Consider the following 22,210-nt stretch of genomic DNA (forward strand, 5'->3'; position numbering starts at 1 on the left):
GCCCGCTCAGTCCGTCAGCTCCTCCGCCCGCCCTCTGTCCGTCAGCTCCTCCGCTCGCCCGCTCAGTCCGTCAGCTCCTCCGCCCGCCCGCTCAGTCCGTCAGCTCCTCCGCTCGCCCGCTCAGTCCGTCAGCTCCCCCGGCCCGCCCGCTTAGTCTGTCAGCTCCTCCGCCCGCTCAGTCTGTCAGCTCCTCCGCCCGCTCAGTCTGTCAGCTCCTCCGCCCGCTCAGTCTGTCAGCTCCTCCGCCCGCTCAGTCTGAAGCTCCTCCGCTCCTCTGCCCGCTCAGTCCGTCAGCTCCTCCGCTCCTCCGCCCACTCTTTCAGCTCATCCATTGTTAAAGTAAGTGGCCAAACATTATGACTATCAAGGGCTGGCCAAATTAAATTAACAATTAACCATCCTGTCTGTCATCCTGTCTGTCACAATCTAGTAAATGAACACTTCATTGCTGAGTTGTGCTCGTGGGTATTACTGTTGGCCGGTGGTGGAGGGAGCTAGTTATGTAGATCTGAATAACAGAAGAGCTGGCAGTATTACAGAGAATGGAGTGACGGTAGTACTGCCTAGTGCATCAGTATAGAGTAGAGCTACAGGACAGTCCAATGGAGTCAGGGCTATGTGCTGTATGTTTGTACAGGGACATTGCATCCTAATTGTTGATGTTGCTTTTATATCACTTGCACAGGCAGTTGACTTTTAGCTAGTTGTATTGTGTGTGGAGTTTGATGTCAGTTTTACCGAGCCCTAACATGATATACAACCGGTGTCATATTGACACCGTCTGGTTCATTCACATCAATGGCTGTGCTTAACGGTGTGTGTCTAGTTGGAGCCGTGGTAGTGGTGTGTGTGTGTGTCTAGTTGGAGCCGTGGTAGTGGTGTGTGTGTGTGTGTCTAGTTGGAGCCGTGGTAGTGGTGTGTGTGTCTAGTTGGAGCCGTGGTAGTGGTGTGTGTGTGTGTGTGTGTCTAGTTGGAGCCGTGGTGGTGGTGTGTGTGTCTAGTTGGAGCCGTGGTAGTGGTGTGTGTGTGTGTCTAGTGTGTGTGTGTGTGTCTGTGTGTGTCTCTAGTTGGAGCCATGTGTGTGTCTAGTTGGAGCTGTGTGTGTCTAGTTGGAGCCATGGTAGTGTGTGTGTGTGTGTGTGTGTGTGTGTGTGTGTGTGTGTGTGTGTGTGTGTGTGTGTGTGTGTGTGTGTGTGTGTGTGTGTGTCGAGTTGGAGCCGTGGTAGTGGTGTGTGTGTGTGTGTCTAGTTGGAGTCGTGGTGGTGTGTCTAGTTGGAGCCGTGGTGGTGGTGTGTCTAGTTGGAGCCGTGGTGTGTGTGTGTCTAGTTGGAGCCGTGGTGGTGGTGTGTCTAGTTGGAGTCGTGGTGGTGTGTGTCTAGTTGGAGTCGTGGTGGTGGTGTGTCTAGTTGGAGTCGTGGTGGTGGTGTGTCTAGTTGGAGTCGTGGTGGTGGTGTGTCTAGTTGGAGTCGTGGTGGTGGTGTGTCTAGTTGGAGCCGTGGTGGTGGTGTGTCTAGTTGGAGCCGTGGTGGTGGTGTGTCTAGTTGGAGTCGTGGTGGTGGTGTGTGTGTGTGTGTGTGTCTAGTTGGAGTCGTGGTGGTGGTGTGTCTAGTTGGAGCCGTGGTGGTGGTGTGTCTAGTTGGAGCCGTGGTGGTGGTGTGTCTAGTTGGAGCCGTGGTGGTGTGTGTCTAGTTGGAGTCGTGGTGGTGTGTGTCTAGTTGGAGCCGTGGTAGTGGTGTGTGTGTGTGTGTCTAGTTGGAGTCGTGGTGGTGTGTCTAGTTGGAGCCGTGGTGGTGGTGTGTCTAGTTGGAGCCGTGGTGGTGGTGTGTGTGTGTGTGTGTGTGTCTAGTTGGAGTCGTGGGGGTGGTGTGTCTAGTTGGAGCCGTGGTGGTGGTGGTGTGTCTAGTTGGAGCCGTGGTGGTGTGTGTGTGTCTAGTTGGAGCCGTGGTGGTGGTGTGTCTAGTTGGAGCCGTGGTGGTGTGTGTGTGTCTAGTTGGAGCCGTGGTGGTGGTGTGTCTAGTTGGAGCCGTGGTGGTGGTGGTGTGTGTGTGTGTGTCTAGTTGGAGCCGTGGTGGTGTGTCTAGTTGGAGCTGTGTGTGTCTAGTTGGAGCCATGGTAGTGGTGTGTGTGTCGAGTTGGAGCCGTGGTAGTGGTGTGTGTGTGTGTCTAGTTGGAGCCGTGGTGGTGGTGTGTCTAGTTGGAGCCGTGGTGGTGTGTCTAGTTGGAGCCGTGGTGGTGTGTGTGTGTCTAGTTGGAGCCGTGGTGGTGTGTCTAGTTGGAGCCGTGGTGGTGTGTGTGTGTCTAGTTGGAGCCGTGGTGGTGGTGTGTCTAGTTGGAGCCGTGGTGTGTGTGTGTGTGTCTAGTTGGAGCCGTGGTGGTGGTGTGTGTCTAGTTGGAGCCGTGGTGTGTGTGTGTGTGTGTGTGTGTGTGTAGTTGGAGCCGTGGTGGTGTGCGTGTGTCTAGTTGGAGCTGTGGTGGTGTGTCTAGTTGGAGCCGTGGTGTGTGTGTGTGTGTGTGTGTGTGTGTGTGTGTGTGTGTGTGTGTGTGTGTCGAGTTGGAGCCGTGGTGTGTGTGTGTGTCTAGTTGGAGCCGTGGTGTGTGTGTGTGTCTAGTTGGAGTCGTGGTGGTGGTGTGTCTAGTTGGAGCCGTGGTGGTGGTGTGTCTAGTTGGAGCCGTGGTGGTGGTGGTGTGTGTGTGTGTCTAGTTGGAGCCGTGGTGGTGTGTCTAGTTGGAGCCGTGGTAGTGTGTGTGTGTCTAGTTGGAGCCGTGGTGGTGGTGTGTGTGTGTGTGTCTAGTTGGAGCCGTGGTGGTGTGCGTGTGTCTAGTTTAGAGGTTGACCGATTATGATTTTACAACTCCGATACCGATTATTGGAGGACCAAAAAAAAGCAGATGCCGATTACATTTTTTTTTTTTGTAATAATGACAATTACAACAAGACTGAATGAACACTTATTTTAACTTAATATAATACATCAATAAAATCTATTTGATTTAAATAATGAAAAAACAAAGTGTTGGACAAGAAAGTAAAAGTACAATGTGTCATGTAAGAAAGCTAACGTTTAAGGTCCTTGCTCAGAACATGAGAACATATGAAAGCTCGTGGTTCCTTTTAACATGAGTCTTCAATATTCCCAGGTAAGAAGTTTTAGATTGTAGTTATTATAGGACTATTTCTCTCTATACCATTTGTATTTATATACCTTTGACTATTGGATGTTCTTATAGGCACTTTAGTATTACAGTGTAACAGTATAGCTTTCGTCCCTCTCCTCGCCCCTACCTGGGCTCAAACCAGGAACACAACGACAACAGCCACCCTTGAAGCAGCGTTACCCATGCAGAGCAAGGGGAATAACTACTCCAAGTCTCAGAGCAAGTGACGATTGAAACGCTATTAGCGCGCACCCCGCTAACTAGCTAGCCATTTCACATCGGTTACACCAGCCTAATCTCTGGAGTTGATGGGCTTGAAGTCATAAACAGCACAATGCTTGAAGCACAGCAAAGAGCTGCTGTCAAAATGCACGAAAGTGCTGTTTGAATGAATGCTTACGAGCCTACCATCGCTCAGTCAGACTGCTCTATCAAATCATAGACTTAATTATAACATAATAACACACAGAAATACGAGCCTTAGATCATTAATATGGTCGAATCCGGAAACTATCATCTCGAAAACAAGACGTTTATTCTTTCTTCCTTTTTTTATTTATATTTTTTAAAATGTTACCCCTTTTCCTCCCCAATTTTGTGGTATCCAATTGTTTAGTGGCTACTATCTTGTCTCATCGCTACAACTCCCGTACGGGCTCGGGAGAGACGAAGGTTGAAAGTCATGCATCCTCCGATACACAACCCAACCAAGCCGTACTGCTTCTTAACACAGCGCGCATCCAACCCGGAAGCCAGCTACACCAATGTGTTTGAGGAAACACCGTGCATCTGGCAACCTTGGTTAGCGTGCACTGCGCCCGCCCCGCCACAGGAGTCACTGGTGCGCGATGAGACAAGGATATCCCTCCCTAACCCGGACGACGCTAGGCCAATTGTGCGTCGCCCCACGGACCTCCCGGTCACGGCCGGTTACGACAGAGCCTGGGCGCGAACCCAGAGTCTCTGGTGGTGCAGCTGGCGCTGCAGTACAGCGCCCTTAAAGACGTTTATTCTTTCAGTGAAATATGGAACCGTTAAGTATTTTATCTAAACGGGTGGCATCCATAAGTCTAAATATTGCTGTTACATTGCACAACCTTCAATGTTATGTCATAATTACGTAAAATTCTGGCAAATTTGGCGGCCCAAACTGTTGCATATACACTGACTCTGCATGCAATGGACACAAGAGAAGTGGCACAATTTCACCTGGTTAATATTGCCTGCTAACCTGGATTTCTTTTAGCTAAATATGCAGGTTAAAAAATATATACTTCTGTGTATTGATTTTAAGAAAGGCATTGATGTTTATGGTTAGGTTCACATTGGAGCAAGGACAGTCCTTTTTCGCGAATACGCACCGCATCGATTATATGCAACGCAGGACACGCTAGATAAACTAGTAATATCATCAACCATGTGTAGTTAACTAGTGATTATGATTGATTGATTGTTTTTTATAAGATAAGTTTAATGCTAGCTAGCAACTTACCTTGGCTTACTGCATTCGCTTAACAGGCAGGCTCCTCGTGGAGTGCAATGAGAGGCAGGTGGTTAGAGCGTTGGACTAGTTAACTGTAAGGTTGCAAGATTGAATCCCCGAGCTGACGAGGTAAAAAAAAAATATGTCGTTCTGCCCCTGAACAAGGCAGTTAACCCACTGTTCCTAGGCCGTCATTGGAAAATAAGAATGTGTTCCTAACTGACTGGTTAAATAAAGATTAAATAAAGGTTATAATAAAAATAAAAAAAAAACGGCCAAATCGGTGTCCAAAAAATTGTTATGAAACTTGAAATCGGCCCTAATTAATCGGCCATTCCGATTAATCGGTCGACCTCTAGTCTAGTTGGAGCCATGGTAGTGGTGTGTGTCTAGTTGGAGCCGTGGTAGTGGTGTGTGTGTGTCTAGTTGGAGCCGTGGTGTGTGTGTGTCTAGTTGGAGCCGTGGTACTGGTGTGTGTTTGTGTGTCTAGTTGGAGAAGTGATGTCTGTCTGTCTGTCTGTCTGTCGCCATGGTAGTGGTCTGTCTGTCTGGTTGGAGCCATGGTAGTGGTCTGTCTGTCTGGTTGGAGCCATGGTAGTGGTCTGTCTGTCTGGTTGGAGCCATGGTAGTGGTCTGTCTGTCTGGTTGGAGCCATGGTAGTGGTCTGTCTGTCTGTCTGTCTGGAGCCATGGTAGTTGTCTGTCTGTCTGTCTGGAGCCATGGTAGTGGTCTGTCTGTCTGTCTGGTTGGAGCCATGGTAGTGGTCTGTCTGTCTGGTTGGAGCCATGGTAGTGGTCTGTCTGTCTGTTTGGAGCCATGGTAGTGGTCTGTATGTCTGGTTGGAGCCATGGTAGTGGTCTGTCTGTCTGTCTGTCTGGTTGGAGCCATGTTAGTGGTCTGTCTGGTTGGAGCCATGGTAGTGGTCTGTCTGTCTGGTTGGAGCCATGGTAGTGGTCTGTCTGTCTGTTTGGAGCCATGGTAGTGGTCTGTCTGTCTGGTTGGAGCCATGGTAGTGGTCTGTCTGTCTGTCTGGTTGGAGCCATGTTAGTGGTCTGTCTGGTTGGAGCCATGGTAGTGGTCTGTCTGTCTGTCTGTCTGGTTGGAGCCATGGTAGTGGTCTGTCTGTCTGTCTGGTTGGAGCCATGGTAGTGGTCTGTCTGGTTGGAGCCATGGTAGTGGTCTGTCTGGTTGGAGCCATGGTAGTGGTCTGTCTGTCTGTCTGGTTGGAGCCATGGTAGTGGTCTGTCTGGTTGGAGCCATAGTAGTAGTCTGTCTGGTTGGAGCCATGGTAGTGGTCTGTCTGTCTGGTTGGAGCCATGTTAGTTGTCTGTCTGTCTGTCTGTCTGTTGCTCGCCGTGGTAGTGGTGTGTGTGTCTGGTTGGAGCCGTGGTGTGTGTGTCTGGTTGGAGCCGTGGTAGTGGTGTGTGTGTCTGGTTGGAGCCGTGGTAGTGGTGTGTGTGTCTGGTTGGAGCCGTGGTGTGTGTGTCTGGTTGGAGCCTTGGTGTGTGTGTCTGGTTGGAGCCGTGGTGTGTGTGTGTGTCTAGTTAGAGGCGTGGTAGTGGTGTGTGTGTCTAGTTGGAGGCGTGGTGGTGTGTGTGTGTGTCTAGTTGGAGGCGTGGTTGTAGTGGTGTGTGTGTGTCTAGTTGGAGCCGTGGTAGTGGTGTGTGTGTGTGTGTACAGTGCTCTGACGCCTCAGGCTTGGCCGCTTCTGGATGCTTACTTTTGGAACTCTATCTTTCGCTCTCGCAAACTCACACACACATACACTTAGGTACACACATCTAATACTGGGTCGGGCCCCCCTTTAGCTCCAGAACAGCCTGAATTATTTAGAGCATGGAAACATTGCCTAATTGGTATCAAGAGACCTAACGTGTGCCAGGAAAACATTCGCCACACCTTTACACCACCACCACCACCAGCCTGTACCGTTGACAGGATGGGGACATGGAGTCATGCTGCTAACACCAAATCCTGACACTGCCATCAGCATGACGCAACAGGAACTGGGATTTGTCAGACAAGGAAATGTTTTTCCACTTCTCAATTGTCCATTGTTGGTGCCCACTGGAGCCACTTCTTCTTGTTTTTAGCTGATAGGAGTGGAACCTGGTGTGGTCGTCTGCTGCAATAGCCAATCCGTGACAAGGACTGACAAGTTGTGTGTTCCGAGATGCTGTTCTGCATACCACTGTTGTAATGCACAGATATTTGCCTGTTTGTGGCCTGCCTGTTAGCTTGCACGATTCTTGCCGTTCTCCTTTGACCTCACGTCAACGAGCTGTGTTCACCTACAGGACTGCCTTCCTGCGTGAAAAGCCCAGGAGGCCGGACGTTTCTGAGATACTGGAAGCTGCACGCCTGGCACCGACTATCATACCGCGCTCAAAGTCGCTGAGGTCGCTAGTTTTGCCCATTCTAAAGTTCAATTGAACAGTAACTGAATGCCTCCTTTTTTTATTTCACCTTTATTTAACCAGGTAGGCCAGTTGAGAACAAGTATGCCTGCATTATATCGCAGGCCAAGGCCACTTGACTCACTGTCTGTAGGAGCAAACCATTTTCGCGAACGGGGTTGGTGTACATAATAAACTGGCCAGATAGTGTAATACCCCTATACTACATTAGCATACATGATGTTTATTGAAAGACATTCTCCACAGGGATACTTTCTTAGACACACACTGTTGTGAGGGTATAGTAGGTAAGGTGGTTGAGGAACATGAATGGAGAACTCGTTCAGATAAGCAGTGTATTCATTGTCTGTAAATAATAGTTTGAAGAAAAGCCTCTTTTGTGAAGAGCCACTTGTTAAAGACGTCCTTCCGCCATTTTTGAACTTTTACTGTTGAAAAGCGATATCCTAAGGACACACACTAAAGAGTAAAAAAAATATACATGTTTTGAGCACAAATGTGTTTTTTAGGCACAACTGCAAAGTCCAAGGAGTAGGGCATTCAAGGAGTTTAATGGGAATCTGTGATGTCATCGGCCTCCCCCTTGCTTGAGGAACAATAGAGGGGCACTAGAGAACAAAAGAAGAAAGGCCAACCCCCCCACTTATCATGACGTACCTGGACCACCTATTGAGATGCGCCTTTTGTTAAGTAAATCAGGTGTTCAGGAAACACAGTTGGTATTTAAATTAGAGTGGGAGTCAATGTGCAATTTGGCCCATGTACTGTAGACACAGAAACACTTTCTCCCTCAACCACACACACACACACACACACACACACACACACACACACACACACACACACACACACACACACACACACACACACACACACAGACAGATGCTAGCTATAATGGGCTTTTTCCTCTGTGCTCTCTCTCTGACCTCCATTTAGTTGTCCAGTGAGAGATAAAGCTGTCTGATGAGCAGGCCATTATTACTGCCTGGCCAGGTCACCACCTCACCTCTGCCTGTCAACACACACACATCTCAATCAGCTGTGTGTGTATGTGTGTGTGTACGTGCTGCATATGTCTATACTTGAAACAAGGGTAAAAAAAAAAATGTAGTTGCCTTCAGTTAAATTACTGATCCTTAAACTAACAGTGAAGCCGCTATTAAAACTGAAATAAAACCTCAACTTAGAGTTGCAGTGTTTTATCAGGTACTAAAGGACACTGACTGATACTGGCCCAGCAGGATCAATACAACAGCTGTTTTATAGATCTGTCTGAACGACTCTACAGATGTGTGATTATTGGGTAGTAGTCTGGACACCTTGATGGTGCCCTCTAGCATCTGCAGTGGGGAGTTAGGTCTGAGTAAGGACACAGACATAAAGCTTGGAGGTCGTCAGCAATGCCAAAGTACTTAAAGCAATACTCCCTCTCCATCCTTCTCCCTCTCCTCTACATACCCAGGCTGTGCTGATTGGTTCTCTCTTTCCTTCCCTCCTGATTGTTCTCTCTCTCCTTCCCTCCCACATCTGACTGTTCCCTCACTCTCCTTCCCTCCCACCTCTGACTGTTCCCTCTCACCTCTGACTGTTCCCTCTCTCTCCTTCCCTCCTGATTGTGTTCTCTCTCTCCTTCCCTCCCACCTCTGACTGTTACCTCTCTCCTTCCCTCCTGATTGTGTTCTCTCTCTCCTTCCCTCCCACCTCTGTTCCCTCTCTCTCCTTCCCTCCTGATTGTGTTCTCTCTCTCCTTCTCTCCCACCTCTGACTGTTCCCTCCCTCTCTCTCTTTCCCTCCTGATTGTGTTCTCTCGATCCTTCCCTCCCACCTCTGACTGTTCCCTCCCTCTCTCTCTTTCCCTCCTGATTGTGTTCTCTCTCTCCTTCCCTCCCACCTCTGACTGTTCCCTCTCTTTCCTTCTCTCCCCCAGATCCAGCGTTCCAGGAACAAGCAGATGAAGGAGATGTTCCCAGATGGTTTTGGGATCCACCACGCTGGGATGCTGCGTGCTGACCGTAGCCTGATGGAGAGCATGTTCTCCAGGGGTTACCTCAAGGTTCTGTGCTGTACTGCCACACTGGCCTGGGGAGTCAACCTGCCTGCACACGCTGTCATCATCAAGGTCGGTTTGTGCGCGCGCGTGCGTTTCAGGTTCCGCTAGTCGTATGAACAGGATACACATGGTATACACTGTCCAACAAAATGCTTACTGGCATTGGGTGAGTGTGCTTGTGGTAGTTTGTTAGTTTGTATGTGCGAGGGAGTTTTTCGGTCTGATTAGAAGTAGGGTTGCAAAGGGTCTGAAATTTTCCATGGGAAGTCAAGCCCGGGAATTTGGGGAATTTTGCTTAAATTCATCAAAGAACTTAGCTTATTATAATGAACCTTTTTTTGTGGGATACACACAAGACAATTCTAGGTCTTGTGGCATATTTTGGTTAAACGATCCCCAATTCAATGGAATTGCAACCCTCTGCATGCACAGTGCATTCTTCCATCACATGTGCAGTAGAGTTCAACTGATTAATTGGAATGGCCGATTAATTAGGGCCGATTTCATAACAAACGGTTATCGGCATTTTTGGACACTGATTATGGTCGATTACATTGCACTCCACGAGGAGACTGCGTGGCAGGCTGACTACCTGTTACGTGAGTGCAGCAAGGAGCCAAGGTAAGTTGCTAGCATTAAACGTATCTTATAAAAAACAATCAATCTTAACATAATCACTAGTTAACTACACATGGTTGATGATATTACTAGTTCATCTAGCTTGTCCTGCGTTTCATATAATCGATGCAATGCCTGTTAATTTATCATTGAATCACAGCCTACTTCGCCAAACAGGTGCTGATTTAAATAGCGCATTCGTGAAAAAAACACTGTCGTTGCACCAATGTACCTAACCATAAACAATGCCTTTCTTAAAATCAATACACAAGTATATATTTTTAAACCTGCATATTTAGTTAATATTGCCTGCTAACATGAATTTCTTTTAACTAGGGAAATTGTGTCACTTTTCTCTTGCGTTCTGTGCAAGCAGAGTCAGGGTATATCCAGCAGGGTGCGTCGACCTGGCTCGTTGCGAACTATGTGAGGACCATTTCTTCCTAACAAAGACCGTAATTAATTTGCCAGAATTGTACATAATTATGACATAACATTGAATGTTGTGCAATGTAACAGCAATATTTAGACTTATGGATGCCACCCGTTAGATAAAATACGGAACGGTTACGTATTTCACTGAAATTATAGTTTCCGGATTTGACCATATTATTGCCCTAAGGCTCGTATTTCTGTGTGTTATTATATTATAATTAAGTATATGATTTGATAGAGCAGTCTGATTGAGCGGTGGTAGGCAGCAGCAGGCTTGTAAGCATTCATTCATACAGCACTTTCCTGCATTTGCCAGCAGCTATAATACCTACACGTGGAAATATTGAAGCAACATCTCAAGACATCAGTCAGGAAGTTGAAGCTTGGTCGCAAATGAGTCTTCCAAATCGACAATGACCCCAAGCATACTTCCAAAGTTGTGGCAAAATGGCTTAAGGACAACAAAGTCAAGGTATTGGAGTGGCCATCACAAAGCCCTGACCTCAATCCCATAGAGAATTTGTGGGCAGAACTGAAAAAGCATGTACGAGCAAGGTGGCCAAACCTGACTGCTCTGTCAGGAGGAATGGGCCAAAATTCACCCAACTTATTGTGGGAAGCTTGTGGACGGCTACCCGAAATGTTTGACCCAAGTTAAACCATTTAAAGGCAATGCTACCAAATACTAATTGAGTGTATGTAAACTTCTGACCCACTGGGAATGTGATGAAAGCTGAAATAAATCTTTCTCTCTACTACTATTCTGACATTTCACATTCTTAAAATAAAGTGGTGATCCTAACTGACCTAAAACAGGGAATATTTACTAGGATTAAATGTCAGGAATTGTGAAAAACTGAGTTGAATGTTTTTGGCTAAGGTGTATGTAAACTTTCGACTTCAACTCTATGTGAAGGGTCATCAAGTTATAGCAGCAATCTACCTCACCAAGTAAAGCGAGAAGAATAAGAGCACCACATTGAAACTGCCCAAGAACACCCGTTGGGGTGGTGTTGTCATCATATTTGACAGTCTCCTGGAGGGAAAGGAGTCTTTCCAAGAAATGGCCACCTCAGTCTGCCGATATGGACAGACCCATCAAGAGGATCCTCCTGGATGATTTATTTTGGGAGAGTGGTAAGCAACCTGAAACTCCTGAAACCTATAGCAGTAGCCATTGTATGGATTGAGGGAGACAATGCCATCCTGTCTGATGTTCAGACTCTGCTTGCAGATGTAAGGGAAGAAATCTGTACTGCCCTGCCCACTTCACAGTTGCTCCGAGCAGAGGAAACTGTAGTTCTGAAATACATCAAAAAGCATGAAGACTTCTGCCTGAAGCCCATACATACCACAGTGTACATGTTGGACCCCAAGTACGCTGGCAAGAGCATCCTGTCTGGTGCAGAGATCAACAAGGCCTATGGTGTCATCACTACCGTGTCTCGCCACCTTGGCCTGGATGAGGGCACAGTTCTTAGCAGTCTGGCGAAGTACACTTCCAAGCAAGGGCTTTGGGATTGAGATGCAGTATGACAGTCGTGCCAACATATCTCATCAGCCACCTGGTGGAAGGGACTTTGTGGATCTGAGGCTCTTTCCCCTTTTGCCTCCATCGTCCTCCAAATCCCACCAACATCAGCTGCCTCAGAGCGCAACTGGTCCTTGTTTGGGAACACACACACCAAAGCACGCAACAGGCTGACCAATACAAAGGTTAAAAAATTGGTTGCCAAATGTGAGGCTTTTTGAACCTGACAATGAGCCATCCTCAACAAGGTTGGAAAGTGACAGTAAAGATGAGGTCTCAGAGTCTGATGTTCAAGAGGTGGACATTGAGGATGTCCAGGGAGAAGACGTCGAAGCCTGAGAGGAAGACAGTCTAGAAACTAAAGCTTTGGTTATCATTTTTACGTTGTTGAAAACGTTTTTGGGACATGTGATGGATCAATGGGGATTATTCAATAATCCCTTTTGTTGTTAAGTGAAATCATCCCATGTGAAGAATCAACTCATTTAATTAAAGTTCAATTCGTAACAATTTATTTTTTTATTGGAAAGATTTAATCATTTGCAATTATGTCTACTTATGATAAGGTAAAAGGTTTATGTTTGTCTCCATATGATATGGTAAATATATCCAATGCAAAAAACATCTACATTTAATTGGTAATAATATTAATTTGCATATATTTCTGTTAATTCACATATATTCCCGTTAATTCCTATATATTCCCACAGAAAGTTTCCACCTCTGAATTGTCCCCAAAATGTGCAACCCTAGATTAAGGTATGAACTTGTAAGTCTGTATCATGTGCCCTTCGCTCTTAGAAGACGGTAAGTCCGTGTAGGTGTCTGTACTAAAACACGCAGACGTTTGCCTCGTTAGGACTGTATTATCTCTCCAAAGCCACTCATATCCGGCCTCTCTTGTTCCCGTGGTAACAACAGGGCACCCAAATCTACGATGCTAAGCGTGGTACCCTGGTGGACCTGGGCATCCTGGATGTGATGCAGATCTTCGGGCGTGCCGGGCGGCCCCAGTTCGACAAGTACGGCGAGGGCACCATCATCACGGCACATGACAAGCTGAGCCACTACCTCACCCTGCTCACCCAGCAGAACCCCATAGAGAGCCAGTTCCTAGAGACCATGGCTGACAACCTCAACGCTGAGGTAGGGACACACATGCCACCGTCAATAATATAGCTAGAAAGGTCTTATCCACAATCACACATCTTCAGGACCTCTACCTTTTAACAATCATATCAGTGTTTCCGCTGCAGTCATTTAGCTGTGGCGCTGCACCATGGCAAAATCATTGCCGCTACGCCAAAAAAATAAAAATTGAAACGTCAACAAATATTTCCGCCTAGGCGCACTTTGAAGATGCTAGAACAGTCCAAATGTACTTTTCCTCTGCAAACAATGTGAGTAATGAATTAAAAAACTAAAACAAACCTTACCTTATAGTAAAATAGTTATATCCAAGGTAAATATTCCTCTCAAGGCACATTTTATTTATCAAGGTAATTTCAGAAAATGCCCATAGTATATATGGCGCTAATAGTGGAAAATGTTAGTGTTTCACAGTATTACTTACCCACCAGTGTTGTGATTGGCTGTGATATTGGCCTATTGATTTCTCCCGCCGAAGGGGCATAGGTTGTCAAACTGGGAAAGCTGTAATTACTTTGTGGCTGTTTTATCTAGTGGAGATCGCTCTGTCATTTCCTGGTTGCTAAAATGTTAAACTTCGCTCAAATTTCAGTTTGTGAGAAAACAAGCACTAAATAGTGTAGGGAATCATTGTACCATCTAAATCGCATTTTCAATAACCAAAACTATTGTTTTTACAGCTGTTTGAAGCTGGTAGACCAAATGAAAGTTAACAATATTTTTCTTTAGTGTAAAGATATTTCACAGCGATCTGTGTTTGACAGCAGATGCCTAACTGGCCCCCTTCAATCATGTTCTCTTCTCATCTCCATCCAATGCCCTTTTCACAAAATAAACACAGTACAATAAGTCACCACTAGATGGCACACACCTCAAGGATTCAATGAGGACTTATTGAGAAGGAATCAATGCTGAGTGTGGAATCTCCACCAGGTGCTGCTAGGTGGCTGAAATGACTGAAGGTGAATGTGATGTTATTGATCTCTCTTTCTCCCTCTCTCTGCAGGTATCACTAGGGACTGTGACTAACGTGGAGGAAGCAGTGAGGTGGCTGAGTTACACCTACCTGTACATCCGCATGAGAGCCAACCCTCTGGCCTACGGGATCAACCACAAGGCCTACCAGGTACACACGCATGCATGTGCACACACGCATGCATGTGCACACACACACACACACGCACACACACACACACACACACACGCACACACACACACACACACACACACACACGTGTACACACTCGACTGTACACTCTCTTATTATCTAGCTCTCTGTGTTAGATGGACCCAGGTCTGGAGTGGTACTGTAAGGAACTGGCGGTGATGGCAGGGTTAAACTGTTCTGTCTCTGTGTTAGATGGACCCAGGTCTGGAGTTGTACTATAAGGAACTGGTGGTGATGGCAGGGTTAAACAGTTCTGTCTCTGTGTTAGATGGACCCAGGTCTGGAGCTGTATCGTAAGGAACTGGTGTTGATGGCAGGGTTAAACTGTTCTGTCTCTGTGTTAGATGGACCCAGGTCTGGAGTGGTACTATAAGGAACTGGTGGTGATGGCATGGTTAAACTGTTCTGTCTCTGTGTTAGATGGACCCAGGTCTGGAGCTGTATCGTAAGGAACTGGTGGTGATGGCAGGGTTAAACTGTTCTGTCTCTGTGTTAGATGGACCCAGGTCTGGAGTTGTATCGTAAGGAACTGGTGGTGATGGCAGGGTTAAACTGTTCTGTCTCTGTGTTAGATGGACCCAGGTCTGGAGCTGTATCGTAAGGAACTGGTGGTGATGGCAGGGTTAAACTGTTCTGTCTCTGTGTTAGATGGACCCAGGTCTGGAGCTGTACTGTAAGGAACTGGTGGTGATGGCAGGGTTAAACTGTTCTGTCTCTGTGTTAGATGGATCCAGGTCTGGAGTGGTACTATAAGGAACTGGTGGTGATGGCAGGGTTAAACTGTTCTGTCTCTGTGTTAGATGGACCCAGGTCTGGAGCTGTATCGTAAGGAACTGGTGGTGATGGCAGGGTTAAACTGTTCTGTCTCTGTGTTAGATGGACCCAGGTCTGGAGCTGTATCGTAAGGAACTGGTGGTGATGGCAGGGTTAAACTGTTCTGTCTCTGTGTTAGATGGATCCAGGTCTGGAGTGGTACTATAAGGAACTGGTGGTGATGGCAGGGTTAAACTGTTCTGTCTCTGTGTTAGATGGACCCAGGTCTGGAGCTGTATCGTAAGGAACTGGTGGTGATGGCAGGGTTAAACTGTTCTGTCTCTGTGTTAGATGGACCCAGGTCTGGAGCTGTATCGTAAGGAACTGGTGGTGATGGCAGGGTTAAACTGTTCTGTCTCTGTGTTAGATGGACCCAGGTCTGGAGCTGTATCGTAAGGAACTGGTGGTGATGGCAGGGTTAAACTGTTCTGTCTCTGTGTTAGATGGACCCAGGTCTGGAGCTGTATCGTAAGGAACTGGTGGTGATGGCAGGGTTAAACTGTTCTGTCTCTGTGTTAGATGGACCCAGGTCTGGAGCTGTATCGTAAGGAACTGGTGGTGATGGCAGGGTTAAACTGTTCTGTCTCTGTGTTAGATGGACCCAGGTCTGGAGCTGTATCGTAAGGAACTTGTGGTGATGGCAGCCAGGAAGCTGGACAAGGCCAGGATGATCCGCTTCGAGGAGAGGACAGGATACTTCGCCTCCACTGACCTGGGCAGAACCGCCAGTCACTTCTACATCAAATACAACACCATGGAGGTACACCAGAGTTCCATAACATGATATGATGTTATATGTACTATGTTCTATTGTACACTGAGTGTACAAAACATTAAGAACATCTGCTCTTTCCATGACATACAGTACCAGTCAAAGGTTTGAACACAGCTATTGATTCAAGGGTTTTTCCTGTTTTCTACATTGTAGAATAATAGTGAAGACATCAAAACTATGAAATAACACATGGGATCATGTAGTAACCAAAAAAGTGTTCAACAAAGCAAAATATATTTTAGATTCTTCAAAGTAGCAAGTCTTTGCCTTGATGACAGGTTTGCAAACTCTTGGCATTCTATCAACCAGCTTCATGAATGCATTTCAATTAACATGGGCCAGCATCCCTGTGGAAAGCTTTCATCATCTTGTGGAGTCCATGCCCCGACAAATTGAGGCTGCAACTCAATATCAGAAAGGTGTTCCTCGTGCTTGGTTTACTCCAATGTATTATATTATTGTAACCAGGTATATATACCCTTTTGTGTAGGTGTAATATGGCATGGTAATATCTACAAATAAACTCATCATGAATGATGGTACAGTAACATGCAATATACAACTAGATAACGGCTGTTCCTTATGTCATGTTTGTGTTTGTCTACCTCCTCCTCCATGCAGACGTTCAACGAGCTGTTCAACTCCCAGAAGACAGAGGCTGACATCCTCAGCATCGTCTCCAAGGCCGAGGAGTTTGAACAGGTCAAGGTGAGAGGTCACAGGTCACACTGAGAGGTCACTCATCACACATTATAGACTGCTGCGGGACACCTGCTAAACAGTATAGCAAGGTCTTGATATAGTTTGAGTACCCAGGTGGAAGTGCTCCTGACTGTGTGTGTGTGTGTGTGTTTTTCAAGGTGCGTGATGAGGAGATGGAGGAACTAGAACAGATGCTGTGTAACTACTGTGAGCTGCCTGCTGCAGGCGGAGTGGAGAACGGATACGGCAAGATCAACATCCTACTGCAGACCTACATCGGCCGGGGAGAGGTGGACAGCTTCTCCCTCATCTCAGACCTGTCCTACGTAGCACAGGTGGGTTACAGGCACAGCACACACACACACACTACACACATACAGTGGGGCAAAAAAGTATTTAGTCAGCCACCAATTGTGCAAGTTCTCCCACTTAAAAAGATGAGAGGCCTGTCATTTTCATCATAGGTACACTTCAACTATGGCAGACAAAATGAGGGAAAAAAATCCAGAAAATCACATTGTAGACGTTTTAATGAATTTATTTGCAAATGATGGTGGAAAATAAGTATTTGGTCAATAACAAAAGTTTATCTCAATACTTTGTTATATACCCTTTGTTGGCAATGACAGAGGTCAAACGTTTTCTGTAAGTCTTCACAAGGTTTTCACACACTGTTGCTGGTATTTTGGCCCATTCCTCCATGCAGATCTCCTCTAGAGCAGTGATGTTTTGGGGCTGTGGCTGGGCAACATGGACTTTCAACTCCCTCCAAAGATTTTCTATGGGGTTGAGATCTGGAGACTGGCTAGGCCACTCCAGGACCTTGAAATGCTTCTTACGAAGCCACTCCTTCGTTGCCCGGGCGGTGTGAAAGACCCAGCCACGTTTCATCTTCAATGCCTTTGCTGATGGAAGGAGGTTTTCACTCAAAATCTCACGATACATGGCCCCATTCATTCTTTCCTTTACACAGATCAGTCGTCCTGGTCCCTTTGTAGAAAAACAGCCCCATAGCATGATGTTTCCACCCCCATGCTTCACAGTAGGTATGGTGTTCTTTGGATGCAACTCAGCATTCTTTGTCCTCCAAACATGACGAGTTGAGTTTTTACCAAAAAGTTATATTTTGGTTTCATCTGACCATATGACATTCTCCCAATATTCTTCTGGATCATCCAAATGCTCTCTAGCAAACTTCAGACGGGCCTGGACATGTACTGGCTTAAGCAGGGGGACACTTCTGGCACTGCAGGATTTGAGTCCCTGGCGGCGTAGTGTGTAACTGATGGTAGGCTTTGTTACTTTGGTCCCAGCTCTCTGCAGGTCATTCACTAGGTCCCCCCCGTGTGGTTCTGGGATTTTTGCTCACCGTTCTTGTGATCATTTTGACCCCACGGGGTGAGATCTTGCGTGGAGCCCCAGATCGAGGGAGATTATCAGTGGTCTTGTATGTCTTCCATTTCCTAATAATAGCTCCCACAGTTGATTTCTTCAAACCAAGCAGATTCAGTCTTCCCAGCCTGGTGCAGGTCTACAATTTTGTTTCTGGTGTCCTTTGACAGCTCTTTGGTCTTGGCCATAGTGGAGTTTGGAGTGTGACTGTTTGAGGTTGTGGACAGGTGTCTTTTATACTGATAACAAGTTCAAACAGGTGCCATTAATACAGGTAACGAGTGGAGGACAGAGGAGCCTCTTAAAGAAGGAGTTACAGGTCTGTGAGAGCCAGAAATCTTGCTTGTTTGTAGGTGACCAAATACTTATTTTCCACCATAATTTGCAAATCAATTCATTAAAAATCCTACAATGTGATTTTCTAGATTTTTTTTCTCATTTTGTCTGTCATAGTTAAAGTGTACCTATGATGAAAATTACAGGCCTCTCCCATCTTTTTAAGTGAGAGAACTTGCACAATTGGTGGCTGACTAAATACTTTTTTGCCCCACTGTATGCTCTTTCTCCATCTGTTTCTCACATACACACACACACACACTCATACAAACTGAACCATACCTGAAGAAACTTCAACATGTGTACATACTCTGCTTCTACCCCAAACTGAGCCAGCCTAGCCCCTCTGAGGGGTCCAGCTGTACCCCAGTGTCCCCTGCCAGGGGGACACAGGGGTACAGACTCCCTTACCCCAACACATGCAGCCCCTGCCTAGACTTCCCCTTCCCTCAGTCAGCAGCACATGCTGTCCGCGTCCTAGAGCAGAATGTTTCAATCATACTGGTGTACTGATGGGGGTTTAGAAAGAGTGTCTTAACGAATCATATCATACACATCCATAAACGGGTTTCCTGTTTGTACCAGCATCTCCATTGTTTCAGAGGGATCATGAGGCTTTCATGAACTGTCACAGTTAATCTGCCATGCCGGCATCTCTGCATTATGCTCTTTATGTAAATCAAATGCTTTGATATATCTGATGGAAAGTAATATGTTTGGCTGGTGCATATTTCACAGTGACTGATAGCCTGGAATCTTTTTTGTATTTGGAGCCCCCATCCCACATCCCATCCCCTCTTCCCATCCTCTGCTGAACCCATCTATCCATGGTTTTCCACGGTAACTGATTCCATGTGGCTGAATATTTGGAATTGTTCACAGCAAATTCCCTCTTTGCTCCTATTTTGCCCGATTTCAGATGTGCAGCCGGTTTGATGGCTGTGGCCGGGAGGCAGGCAGCCATAGTGGAATAGAGGGGATCTGATGGTTAATCCAGACTGAGGACTGATAGGTCCTGCTGCCGTATGATACTGCCACTACACATCAACAAAGACACACACACATAAGCACAGAGATGAAGTTGCATACATACATATAGGTGGGCACACTCACAACCACTGGCAGACTCACCATCTCTCGCTCTCACACACACACACACACACACACACACACACACACACTGACAGAGGCTAACTCCATGTCTCTCATGCATACACACACACTCCTCAATGGCTTTAGCAACTGGATGATAGATAGAGCTGTCCTGCAGGCCTGTGCACTTGACCGCAGGACACCAGGAGTTCTCCTGAGAGAGTAGATTATTGTACCTGAGCGCTGAGAGACCTGAGACCACAGTTGAACTGTGTTTACTGCATGCTCTTAAAGACACACGGACACAGAGGAACAGGAGAAGGAAGGCAGCTTAATCATGAAGTTAGTTCCAACCAGGGAGATTATTGAGATTGACTATGTTGGTGCTGTGACTCGGACTGTGAGGCCTGATGTGTTTTGGCTGTTGGTTGTTATCTGAAGTATGAGTGTAGGCTCAGTAAGGGTGTGAGTGTAGGCTCAGTAAGGGTGTGAGTGTAGGCTCAGTAAGGGTGTGAGTGTAGGCTCAGTAAGGGTGTGAGTGTAGGCTCAGGAAGGGTGTGTGTGTAGGCTCAGGAAGGGTGTGTGTGTAGGCTCAGGAAGGGTGTGTGTGTAGGCTCAGGAAGGGTGTGTGTGTAGGCTCAGGAAGGGTGTGTGTGTAGGCTCAGGAAGGGTGTGAGTGTAGGCTCAGGAAGGGTGTGAGTGTAGGCTCAGGAAGGGTGTGAGTGTAGGCTCAGGAAGGGTGTGAGTGTAGGCTCAGTAAGGGTGTGAGTGTAGGCTCAGGAAGGGTGTGTGTGTAGGCTCAGGAAGCGTGTGAGTGTAGGCTCAGGAAGGGTGTGAGTGTAGGCTCAGGAAGGGTGTGAGTGTAGGCTCAGGAAGGGTGTGAGTGTAGGCTCAGGAAGGGTGTGAGTGTAGGCTCAGGAAGGGTGTGAGTGTAGGCTCAGGAAGGGTGTGAGTGTAGGCTCAGGAAGGGTGTGAGTGTAGGCTCAGTAAGGGTGTGAGTGTAGGCTCAGTAAGGGTGTGAGGGTAGGCTCAGTAAGGGTGTGAGTGTAGGCTCAATAAGGGTGTGAGTGTAGGCTCAGTAAGGGTGTGAGTGTAGGCTCAGTAAGGGTGTGAGTGTAGGGTTTTCTCTCCAGAGGGTTTGATGTAGGAGTGCGGTTTCCCTAGTGGCCTTTTAACCAGCAGCAGACCAACATCTGGCCCAGCTGGTGTTTCTGTGTCTCTGCCTATCTATATGCCTGTCTCTATGTCTGCCTGCCTGTCTCTGTCCATCCTCCCACTCAACCACATGTTCCGGACACAAGCAGACCTGACCAATCTATCACAGATAGCAGCCTCGCCACGACTTATCCATCACAACAGAGCCAGGCCCAACAAATCAATCCCAGCACGGCCAGACTCTACCAATCCATCATGTCATTAACACCTGGCCAAATCAATCAGAGCCCAGTCACGTCAGATCTGATCAGTTTATCAGCGAGCAGCGCCAACCACCTGACCCATCTGTCAGGACAGACATGAACAATCCATCAGCGCACAGCTAGGCCTGACCCATGTTTCAGAACAGAGCCTGATCATACCAGTCCCGCGGCTCTCGATCAGACATGATTAATCGTCCTACATCTTGATGGATTATTTCAGTCTCTGCATGACTCTCTCTGTCCTGCTGTACCCGTTGTAGAACACTGCTCTAAGTCTGGCTGTAGCCTGTCTGTCTTTTTACACCTGTTGTTGTACACTATTCCAATTGTGATTCCAATCGGTCTGTCCTTGTTTTTCTACTATAGAATGCCACTCAAATTGTAACTGTGTGTGTGTATTTCGTCCCTGTGTAGAACGCAGCTCGTATCGTCAGGGCTCTGTTTGAGATTGCTCTGAGGAAACGCTGGCCTGCCATGACCTACCGCCTGCTCAACCTGTGTAAAGTGATAGACAAGCGTCTGTGGGGCTTCGCTCACCCCCTGAGACAGTTCTCCATCCTGCCTCACAACGTGCTGGCCCGTCTGGAGGAGAAGAAACTCACTGTGGACAAACTGAAAGATATGCAGAAGGACGAGATAGGTGAGACCATACTGGGCCAAGTGTGGTGTACTACCAAATTAGACATGAATTCTATTGTGTTCTGTAGAGCTGTGTGTGTGTGCATGCAGCGTGCTGTAGTAGCACCACTCCCCTCTGTGTGTCCCAGGTCACATGCTTCACCACGTGAACATCGGGTTGAAGGTGAAGCAGTGTGTCCACCAGATCCCTTCCATACTGATGGAGGCCACCATCCAACCAATCACACGCACTGTGCTCAGGGTCCGCCTCCAGATCACCCCCGACTTCCAGTGGCACGACCAGGTAACCAGGTTGACCTCACCTAGGATGACCTCGATGTCTCTCTTTCTCTCTCTCTCTCTCTCTCTCCCTCACTCACTCACTCACTCACTCACACACACACATACACACACACACACACACACACACACACACACAGTACACAAACAGTAGACATTATCAGAGCACTCTTTAAGTGTGTCAAAATGCTGCTAACAGTAGAAATGTGTTAGTTAGTGTGAAGTGTCAGTGGTCTGTCAGTATGGAGCTGTCCTCTCCCCCAGTGGCCCTGCTCCTCTCCTCCTCCAGCCAGTGGGGGGGTGGAGTAATGAGTGAAAAGTGGGAATCTCACCTCTGTTCTACAAGGAGGAGCAGCCAGCTGCTGAAACAACCCCGCAGCGTCAGATTCCCACCTCTGGAAGTGTTAGTCCACATTCCAAGTACTGGTTGAAGGGCTCTTCTTTTCTTTGAATGGTTCAAATGAAGGTTTATAGAAATGGAAGATGGCTGATTCTAGATCAGTGTTTAGGTGCATCACCTTCTTGTAATACAGTGAGGGAAAACAATATTTGATCCCCTGCATATTTTGTATGTTTGCCCACTGACAAAGAAATTATCTGTCTATGATCTATAATTTTAATGGTAGGTTTATTTGAACAGTGAGAGACAGAATAACAACAACAAAATCCTGAAAAACGCATGTCAAAAATGTTATAAATTGATTTGCATTTTAATGAGGGAAATAAGTATTTGACCCCTCTGCAAAACATGACTAAG

At 46.9% G+C, this 22,210-nt stretch overlaps 1 protein-coding gene across 1 annotated transcript in view; it reads left to right on the forward strand.

Moving 5' to 3' along the window:
- Nucleotides 1–22,210, forward strand: part of LOC139423666 (activating signal cointegrator 1 complex subunit 3) — a 164,670-nt gene that overhangs the window by 100,950 nt on the left and 41,510 nt on the right. The window contains exons 15-22 of the mRNA XM_071175278.1: nt 8,984–9,175; nt 12,612–12,836; nt 13,846–13,965; nt 15,416–15,580; nt 16,217–16,303; nt 16,456–16,632; nt 20,950–21,175; nt 21,303–21,457. Of these exons, the coding sequence (XP_071031379.1) occupies nt 8,984–9,175; nt 12,612–12,836; nt 13,846–13,965; nt 15,416–15,580; nt 16,217–16,303; nt 16,456–16,632; nt 20,950–21,175; nt 21,303–21,457 (1,347 nt within the window). The remainder of the gene's footprint in view (nt 1–8,983; nt 9,176–12,611; nt 12,837–13,845; nt 13,966–15,415; nt 15,581–16,216; nt 16,304–16,455; nt 16,633–20,949; nt 21,176–21,302; nt 21,458–22,210) is intronic.

Source organism: Oncorhynchus clarkii, chromosome 2 (genome assembly GCF_045791955.1).
Source record: "Oncorhynchus clarkii lewisi isolate Uvic-CL-2024 chromosome 2, UVic_Ocla_1.0, whole genome shotgun sequence".
In the NCBI taxonomy this organism is placed as follows: domain Eukaryota; kingdom Metazoa; phylum Chordata; class Actinopteri; order Salmoniformes; family Salmonidae; genus Oncorhynchus; species Oncorhynchus clarkii.